At 41.7% G+C, this 10914-nt stretch overlaps 1 protein-coding gene across 1 annotated transcript in view; it reads right to left on the reverse strand.

Annotated features, from left to right (window-relative positions):
- Nucleotides 1-2479: 2479 nt before the first annotated feature.
- The window catches only part of SARC_04206 (hypothetical protein), a 14728-nt gene continuing 6293 nt past the window's right edge, over nt 2480-10914 (reverse strand). Inside the window, exons 8-17 of the mRNA XM_014301986.1 lie at nt 10670-10764; nt 10250-10437; nt 9577-9863; nt 8939-9042; nt 8500-8658; nt 7658-7768; nt 6933-7074; nt 5940-6157; nt 5377-5532; nt 2480-4057 (exon numbers count right to left, since the gene is read on the reverse strand). Of these exons, the coding sequence (XP_014157461.1) occupies nt 3932-4057; nt 5377-5532; nt 5940-6157; nt 6933-7074; nt 7658-7768; nt 8500-8658; nt 8939-9042; nt 9577-9863; nt 10250-10437; nt 10670-10764 (1586 nt within the window). The 3' untranslated portion in view covers nt 2480-3931. The remainder of the gene's footprint in view (nt 4058-5376; nt 5533-5939; nt 6158-6932; nt 7075-7657; nt 7769-8499; nt 8659-8938; nt 9043-9576; nt 9864-10249; nt 10438-10669; nt 10765-10914) is intronic.

A 10914-nucleotide genomic window follows, 5' to 3' on the forward strand; every position in this document is an offset into this window, starting at 1 on the left:
AGAATAATATGGTCAAAATTTTGTAAATATAAACATTAGATGCCTCTTAATTCGAGAGCAAGTGAATATCATGAGCCACTAAGAATTCGTCGGCAAGGCCCTGGAGGAGACTGTCGTGAGCGTCTGTGTGCTGCTGCGGGTTTCCGGGGTACTGGAAGCGACTGAAAAGGATCCTAGGTTTGTTGAGATTACACAGCGACGAGCCTGATTAGCGAAGAATAATATGGTCAAGATTTTGTAAATGTAAACATTAGATGCCTCTTAATTCGAGAGCAAGTGAATATCATGAGCCACTTTGAATTGCATGTAAGAGTGACCAAACAGCTCGCAGTGCGCTGATCAAATAAACTCAGATCTAAAAGTAAACACTGCAATGAATTGTTTTGGTCGGGCCTCATAATCTTTGTGTAGGAATTTACGAGGGTACTGAATACTATCGGTAGCTAATTGGTCCAATACAACTGTCTATTTTGTGGTATATCTCTTTTGAGGACTCTTTTTCAATAAGGGATTGCTCTAGTTCAAATGGCGAATGAGACAAAGCTTGAATAGCTCACACTACACATCAAGGAGAATATGTATTATTAAGTGAGGTTCGTGGACACTGGTGAGGTGACTGTATTACGTGAGGAGGTAGAATCTTTGTTCAGAATCGTAAAACGTCATGTGTAAAAAATAGAGTGTTTGGTCGATGGGAGGCTATATGTGCGCGTATAGCGAGTCTGGACGTGTATTTTGGGTTCCTCATATTCTCACTGGTACAAAAGATACAAGTTAGTATATGAGGTACTCGAAATACACGTCTAGACTCGCTATTTGCGCACATAAAGCCTCCCATAGACCAATAAAATAGTATGCTATAATGCCAGAAAGGTCTGCTAGGTATGTATGGACTAGTATAACGCTTACTTGTGGCTAGTTTGACCCAGTTCTGGTACAAACTGAAATCCTTCATAACTTTTGAACTAATAGTCCGATCGGGATGAGATTAAGCTTGCGTTTATTATTCGTCACAACGAAGAAGTTGTGCTATATGAGTGCCAATGAGATTGATTTTTTTAAGGTAGCTCTGGGTCAACCTCTATAGTCTCTTCTTCGGTTCATCTACTCTCAATTGGAGTAAATTTAAGATGTTTTCCACAGAAGAAATGTTCACTGTATGTACCTAGTAACAAACTAACAATGTGTATTTAGTATTTACAGTTTTAGTGTTTTACACAGCACACACAGCCTACCAATTTGAATGAAATTTTAGAAGGCTATGCTATATATGTGATTGACATTTTGTTTTGGTTGATTTTGATGACCTTTGGACTCTGGCAACCCTCTAAGGCTCCAATGAGTCTAGGGTCTGGACTCTGGAACTATTGAACTTGTAAGTTTACAGAGTTTTTATGCGAAACACAATCTCGTTTTCGAACGCGAGCTGTATCAGTGTGTCACAGAAACTGGGACAGACGTCCAGAGGGTCGTAAACGGGAGGGTTGACGTTTTCAGGGTTGTATATCATACACAGTAGTCAGTTGGCCATGATCCGACTAAAGACGACATACCTCTATCTGACCGACTGGTCAGTAGTCAGCGGGGTACTACAATTCTGGCACGACCCTCTGGAGTCTGTAGCAGGGTGTATAAATCATATTTCCCCTTATAGGGTGTAGGTGTATAGAGTATATATGAGTGGTACCTACTGATCTTTATAGGTAAACTAGTTAGATTGGCCATGGAATAAGGGAGACAGGGACCAGTCCGACCAGATCATAAGCCAGGACTTCTGGAGACAGGGAGAATGATACCATAAATCCCACGGAATTTCCACCTTTCTGGAGACGGGATGGTAATATTTTTTAAATCCACCGGGGAGAGAATATTGTTTCCTAGTACATCATCCAGGAGATAATGATTCTGGTATAAATCCAGAGAAGTAGTATATAAACAAAGATGGGTTTTCCTAGGTCCTGGCACACTGAGGCCGCGGGTGATTATTTCCTTCATGCTGTTCACATGCCACGGTTACTTACAAGGAGAACCTCAGAGACGTCCCTAATATTGCGATTACGAATACTGCCAGGAAATGATCGACCGTGTTCCCCATTAGCATGTCTCCAGCGCACACATACAGGCGAGCTGTCAATGAATAGCCCAGAGTGCAATATGGAAAATCGAACAATATCAAGATATCTGCAGAAGATAGCAGGTGGGCTTGCGATATAGCGTTCAAATATCTACGCGATAGAAATGGTCTGAATCTATGTAAAGTGTGACTGTTAAAATGCTTTATAGTTGCAGGGCAGGTGATGTAGTCGATTTTTCCCATGACGTCACGATGGGCTAAGGTTGCATATCATATATATATATATATATATATAACGTGTACACACACACACACATATATATATATATATATATATATCATATGTATGTACAATATACATGCACGCACCTGATGTGACACCCCAATAATTAGTTGCCGAAGTTGGACCTTTCTGATTGCCGAATACATTTTATTCAACTATAGAATTACCAACTCTGAAGACCATATAATTCAATGCGATATTAGTCTCTCCGATGTCCTCTATATGTTGTGCTACATCGCAGCGAGATCGGAGTCAATCCCAAATCTCAGGTGCCAATCGCTCAACACATGTACATATATCAGCGCGTACAGTACACCTTCTATACTCACTCATGCTCGAGTGTGCACAGCACCCAATATTCATCAGTTCCGGAATCTAAACCACTTACTTTCCCCACAAAATCCTACCTCATCAACGCAACTCCGAACCCTAAGCAGTCCTGCACCAGAAATCCAGGTGCATGGTGCACCTTTCATCGAGCGTCCTCAGTAGGCTAACTAACAACCAGAGTAAAATGTCAGGTGTCACGCGTCATGTCAAAGAACTGTCCCCTGACCGTGCTCGGTGACGTCACGCGTCAAGCAATTTTGAAGTACAACTGAATATACGACGAGCAAACCACATTATATACCTACCTACGCGTACGTATATCTTACAGTATAGTCTGCAAGCATAACAACTGACATCGGTGCACCTATATGAACCGTTAACGAGTCGAGGTTCGAGTTATTTGCGGGCTCGCCGAAGTCCTTGTCGGTCGCCGCATGACTGTATTGGCATATCTTGGCCGCACGGATGGTCACCAAGGAACAACCATGGATCTAAACCCAACGCCCAACGACCCTTCAAATAAAAGAATAGTCGGGGGACAGTACGTGCGCGTTTCCGCACGAGTTGCTATGTGGTAGCCGAGAGCGTATACCCATAAGCCCATAACGTATGGATGGTGATAACGGGTGTGCGTGTGGATGTCGGAGAGCAATCCTCTTCTGCAGCTGGTGGGTGTGCCCTGTTGGTGTACATGCGTTCACGTGTACGGCATTGTAGACACATGCTCGTGCTTAACAACGCATGCGAGATGCGTCACCATGGCCACGCACTACATGCTCACCCTGGGCGTATGTGTCGATGGCATCAGTCTCTGTCTGTGTGTAGTTGGTTTCTGTGTGGCCTCGTGTTGTTTGTGCAAGGATAAGCGAGTCCTTCATGTTAATGTGTAGTGTCGTGTTTTTTTATGTGCAAGGATAAGCCAGTTCTTCATGTTTCTGTGTGCCATTTACCTTGAAGTTTGTGCGTTGCTTGTGTATGTATGTATGTGTGTGCGCGCGCGTAGGCATATGTGTATAAGCTGTACCAAAATTCGCTCGCATCATTTAACGTCTCCCTCCATTCCCAAACGGTATCGCGATAGGCCCCAGACGGACCCGTTAACAGTTATAGAACTAAACACACACCGTGGCCGGCTGTGTATGCAAGTACGTACGCCTGTGAGCGTGTACGTACACAAGCACACACAACACATCGAACGTGTGTGCGTGCATGCATGTACACAGCCGCCTTTGCAGATGATGTACCTAGAATATCTCGCCCATCATACAACGCACCCCACCACCACCGATGTTCTCGATGGTGTCAATGGAGGTGTGTAGGATGTTGTCCACATAATCGAGCATCAGCCCCTTCTGTTCGTCCGTAAAGGCCTGAGGTAGTTGAGCAGAGGCGACCGGTGAGTTCATGTACATGCACGCATATTGGATACACGGTGCATATGCTTCAATCCATACATAGTCAGTTGATGAAGGTATGTGATTATATGTTATATTCACTGATGATCAGTTGATGAGGGTATGTGATTATGTTATATTCACTGATGATCAGTTGATGAGGGTGTGTGATTATGTCATATTCACTTATGATCAGTTGATCCATTCATGCACAACAGGTAATGTAGAGAAAGAGAGTTTGCAGACAGGTGTAGCGGCATGGGTTGCAAAGGGTGGTCTCGTGTGTGCTTTAGGTTGACTGTCTCGGTGTGCACGTGGTGTTAGGACAACGGATACGGTACAGAGGCACACCCTGTATCTCTATCATACGCACACCCTGTATCTCTATCATACGCACACACACCCCTGTGTACGCAACTAAAAGCAGAGCATCACACATGTGTACAGAGTTAAGTTAAAGTACGCTATTACATATATATAGCAAATGGCTTGTACCTCTATCACACTCACACACCTCTGCGCACAGAATTAAAGGTAGAACATCACACACGTGTACACGCCTATGATAACGTACGCTATCTCGTACATAGCAGCTACGCATCATTTAACACCCCAGACTAAACGTACACAACAGGCCCATATAATTGCAGCAGAGGTCTTTCACTTACGCACACAACAAATAAGTACGCCCCGACTCATGTACACTATACAGACAGGTGATATACATACCCTACCGTAATATACTATACAAAGGCGATGTACTAGACGCACACATAATATACCATACATAATCTCAACTATACTAGATATAAACGTAATATACTATACATACACGTAATATGCTAGACATACACGTAATATACTATATTAATGTACTAGACAGATTCGTAATACATTATACATTTAATTAATGTACTAGACATACACTTATTACACTAGGCGTACACATAATATACTATACACCTCCTATACTAGACGTACACGTAATATGTTATACACAATATATTAAACGTACACGTAATATACTATACATACACGTAATATACTATACATACACGTACTATACTATACATACACGTAATATACTAGACATACACGTAATATACTATACATACACGTAATATACTGTACATACACGTATTATACTATACATACACGCAATATGCTATACATACACGTAATATACTATACATACACGTAATATACTATACATACACGCAATATGCTATACATACACGCAATATACTATCCATACACATAATATACAAAGCATACACGTAATACACAAGGCATACATTGTAGGCCCGTGTGGACATGACCATGATACGTTTGCTGTAGGGCTCCCCGTGCACCTCCAACACATTGCCACACAACTCATTCATCTGTGCGCGAGTGATGGCGATGATCTTGTGGCTCTGCTCTAACGTCTTAACCAGGTTCTCTCGCTCAGCCTGGAATGGTAATGGACAATTATCAGGTATTGAGGGAATGGGAGTGGACAATTATAAGGTATTGAGGGAATGGGAGTGGACAATTATAAGGTATTGAGGAAATGGTAGTAGACAATTATAAGGTATTGAGGAACTAGCAGATACCTATAACCAACACGACAGCCTGGAATAGTAATGGACAATTATCAGGTATTGATATACACACTTTACCTTTAATACACACACGACCTCACATGACAAACCACAACAGCTTCTTCTTAGACACACCATTCCTCTAATACACACACACACACACAATCTCACACGACACACCACAACAGCTTTCTTCTCACACACACCTTACCTTTATTACACACACACACACAATCTCACACGAAACACCACAACAGCTTTCTCCTCACACACACCTTATCCTCAATACTCTCCAGGCACACCACCGCACACGAGCTGCCAACTGCCATGAGCACGTTGGTGTGATAAATGGGGCGCATCTCCGCGTCTGTAGCATGGAAGAGGCACAGAGTGTAGCCCAGGCGTTTGGCCCAAGTCTCAGCAATGCGGCGGTTGGCTCTCTGGGATAGGGCGATGTAGGCGATACGGCGCTTGCGATCGGCAACGATCACACCTGTGAATAGAACAGTACGAGCGTGAGATGATACCTACAAATAGAATGAGATATAAATAGAATAGTACGAAGTGTGAGATCACATATATAAATAGAATAAGGTATACAAAGAATAGTACGAAATGTGAGTTCACCTATAAATAGAATGGTATATTAATAGAACAGTACGAAGTGTGAGATCACGTCTATAAATAGAACAAGATATACATAGAATAGTACGAAATGTGAGATCACACCTATAAATAGAAAAAGATATACATAGAATAGTACGATATGTGAATAGTTACGTATATCTTGAGCACAAACGGCAAAGATTACATCTACAGATGGACTTTAAGTTTAAGTGCGAATGATCTAGGATGAACACGATATATATAAACGTTAATCTTAAGCACAAACAGCCACTCAACCACTCGGCGCAGGTCTGTGCATTGCTATCGTTGCATCTGTGACACAGCAGTATGTACTTACATACCCTTCAACACCTGAATAAGAAGTAAGGCACACACACACAACAGCAACAACCTGTGATATATGCGAAACAGTGTAATACAGTTACACATTCATATACCTTTCTACAGGTATCTCTCTTTCTCGCATACACATGCACACACACAACACATCTGTCGTATATAAAAAACAGCACAATACAATGACACTTCTATTTACATATCTAGAAGCATTCTCGAGCACACTCTCATACACCTGTAGTATATGCAAAACAGTACAATACACATACATATACATTTCAATAGGTATTCACACACACACACACCTGTAGATTCCAGGAAACTGGGGAAATCGGAGTACTCCCATTGGGTGAAGCTCATTTCCCGATCGTATACTTCCTGCATATCACTGATGATATATTCGCGGCGCTCTTTTCGGCGCGACTCCGTTTTCATGGGATAGAACACCTATGAACAGGAAGAAAACGGGATTTTGCAATGGAAAAGTAGGGCGCGGAATTGGGTTTAGGATCTTGAGGCAATGTTCTCAAATAAGATGGTGGATATTTTGGTGTTCGTTAGGCTTTCTAATGGACAGGGCCAATATATTACCGTGAGTATAAAGTAGAACACGTTCATTAAACATACTCTGCACAGCAGGGTATCTATCTTGGTGTATGCATGTATTTGCAATGAGTGCTTGGCTGTGGATGAAAGTAAATATAGATGTATATATATATATATATACATACGTATACATACATTTGTATTAAATTTAAAATTACACACACATATATATATATATATCATTGATGTATTCACCCACTTACATCGTAGACTGAGCTAACCGGCATAGTCACACATTCGATCAGATACAAACTACTCGTGCGTTACTCCTTTACTGATGAGCTCCATGTGCATGAAACACGACAGAATGTCGTGTATTTATATCCACTATCGTTCTAAGGCTATTTTATAAAATCCGACCAAAAGAACACAAATACGACAAAAGCACACATATCCGACAATAGCAGACATATCCGTCACATACCACAGTCGACTTCTTCTCGTCAAACTCTGTGGCGGAATGTGTACTAAACCAATTATTGGGGAAGACCGAATCAGGCGACTTGTACCAACGCTCGTTGACAAACAATAGCACCTGTGCAGACCAATGATGGGGGATAAACAATGGTTAAGTCGTGAGAAGGTGACATGTATCGTAAACGAACACGTCTTAAACACACACACACACATATATATATATATAAATGTGATATATATATATATATATATATACGTGTCTATGAGAAATTGACTTGTATCGTCTATGAATAAATCGTGCGAAGTTGATGACTCATATCTTTAACTAACAATAACACTTATTGTTATATAACCATGAAGGGATTTGAACAACGACATAGGTCTTGAGATAGTTGACGTGCACCATCCAATCGTTAGACCTCTTTAGGGTTTAGGGGGTTGAAGATATGCTGCGCTAATTAACATGATATTTATGTATATATATATATATAGTACATAAATAAATAGTTTATGTGTATATAGTATATGTATGACATTGATATACATAAATATGTAGCTTATAAACATGTACATACACACACATGTAGAATATACACATATATATGTAGCTATTCGTAACGCCCAGAGTCGTCAGTTGCGCTCAACCCTCTCTTAGACCATGTCATGTAGATCATCACAATCTATATCACACTCCACTATATAGCAAGCCTTACATATACACTATATGTACATACGAATACCCACACTACATCCATCTCAAATGTGTATATGCATTGCATGTACATACGAACACACACACTACGTCTATCGCAAATGTATCACATGTACATACGAACACACACAACATACCGTCACGCCCAGCGTGGTGAGTTTGCGATGGAACTCAGAGAACTCTGCAAGGGCCTTCCGCTCCACCTCATCTGCTGACATGCCGTGTTTGTGCATAAAGTAATTATCGGCTGCCGTTTCCTCGTTGGTGCAGAATCCAACGGGAGCCACCATCATCACCTGATGTATGGATAGGGATGTATGCTTGGGGTTAGGGTGTGTGTATAGAGATATATACCTGGGATTAAGGTGTGTATATAGAGATATACTTGCGTGAACACGTCGATAATGGGGATATATGTAGCTCAAGAAGTATATATATACATATAGAAACTGAGGTCAATTTGTGCATAAGATGTAGCTCGTATACATAAAGTGTTCATCACACACACACACACACATGTATATATATATATATGCACATATATATCTCTGCAATAGAGGATTTATTCCCACCCACCGTGTTGGTTGTCTGGTGGATCTGAGTATCGTTTGAGGTGCCCCATGCGCGCTGCACTCTGTCCGTAGGTGGGTTGAACGGCTTCAAGTCAATCGTTGGCATGCCTATCGAGTAGGAGATATGTTAAATCGGATCAGAGTATTCAAACGGGTGCCCTTTCCATCCACTTTATAGACCGGTTTGGTGCATAGGCCCTAGATTGAGATACAAGGTGCATCACACTCATACTAGGTCTGTGTTGAGCAACCAGTTGCATTACATGGGAGTTCCTGATAAAAATAACGCACGGTGGTATGTGTGTTGTAATGCACACTTTGTATAGCGGCGTGTGCACTCACCATAGACGTTGCTAGAGAGTCCATAGACACACATCAGTAAAACACCAAAGCTCAAATACATCAAGTACGCATAAATCAACATGTGCTCTCTAACTACACATGCATCTATAGCTGAGGTGGTTATAGAAATTGCCAGTGACTTCTGATATGCACACATCAGTATATATATATATATATATATGTATGTAAATATGTATGTCTGTATGTATGTGTATATATACACATATATGTATATGTGCATGTACGTATATGTGTACGCGTATATGCATCTTTCTGTTTTTGGAAACCGTTCAACCATACCATCCACCGCAGGCTTCTGCCTGAACACCAGCGTCGTGTTAAAGATCCAGTCACTCTTGAGCTCGCTCTCAAAGTCAAACGTCACACACTTCACCGTCCCACTGAAGTGTGCACTACCCTCGAGGATGTCGGCGATCTCTGCGTTATTGACCAATAGTTGGCCCTCTCCAAAGTTAAATACACCCAGGCCATGTGTGTTGTAGATGGACTCGGGCAAGCGCACGACGTTCATGCCCACATCACGGATGTACGCGGATAGCTCCATGTTCATGCGCGAGAGGACGTATCTGTATTGGCGTGATGTTGTGTATGTGTATGTGTGAGTATGTGTGAATGAGAATCAAGGTATCTATATTGGTGTGATGCTGTGTATGTGTATGTGGGAGTACGTAACCTCTGTGAGTGATACTAATATGAACATCTGCCCAAGCACACCTTTGTAAATGATACAATAAATACATATATAGTCTATATCTATGACGAATACGCCAACAACTCGCTGCTCATGTTAAGAGCTCATGTACGTGCAGATATCTTTCCACGTAACGTGGACAAGTGTGCACCGGTCTTGTCATACACCTACACAGAGACCCTCACTACACCCTTCTCAGCTGCTACAGCACACAAATGAATTCACAGGTCGTCTGCTCTGGCTTCGTCACCATATATATACCTGTTGCGGCTGTTGCAGTACACGTATTCATTGACCAGTCGCCGGTTGAGATTGTTCTCTCCAATGATAGAGTCCAGAATCAGCACACTTTTGGCATCCACAATCTTCATGACCTGGTCCAAGTAGCCACGCTCAGGCGAACGGTCGAAGATATCACGCACCACCGCCACACGTGCAGTGCCGAATACCTACAAACATATTTTTTTATAGAATGAGGCGTGTGAGGTATAAATTGAACTATATACTCGCGCTCAGGGTAACGGTCGAAGATATCCCGTACCACCGCAACACACACAGTGTATTCATATCTACAAGAATAAATATATATATATATATGCATACATACATACATGTGATTATATATACACCAGTATACACATATTTCTCTTTTTGATTTTCCGACTCGCGGCCGATACATACCTCCTTCTTCATCAAGTACCGGACTGACGACTCATTGGTGCCAAGACCAACACCCATGAAACAAAGGTCCGCTCCAGCAGGCACATAGTCCTTACCTACAGGACATGAGTCATAGAAGTAACTGTGAGTATTGCTTATAGTTCTTACTTACATAACACGACTTTTGTAAGCAGCTTTGAGTGTTGATTAGAATGAAGCACGCACGCCACCTGCCATGCGACTACCTACATAGCTAAATACTCCAT

This window comes from Sphaeroforma arctica (assembly GCF_001186125.1).
Source record: "Sphaeroforma arctica JP610 unplaced genomic scaffold supercont1.229, whole genome shotgun sequence".
NCBI classification, from domain to species: domain Eukaryota; class Ichthyosporea; order Ichthyophonida; genus Sphaeroforma; species Sphaeroforma arctica.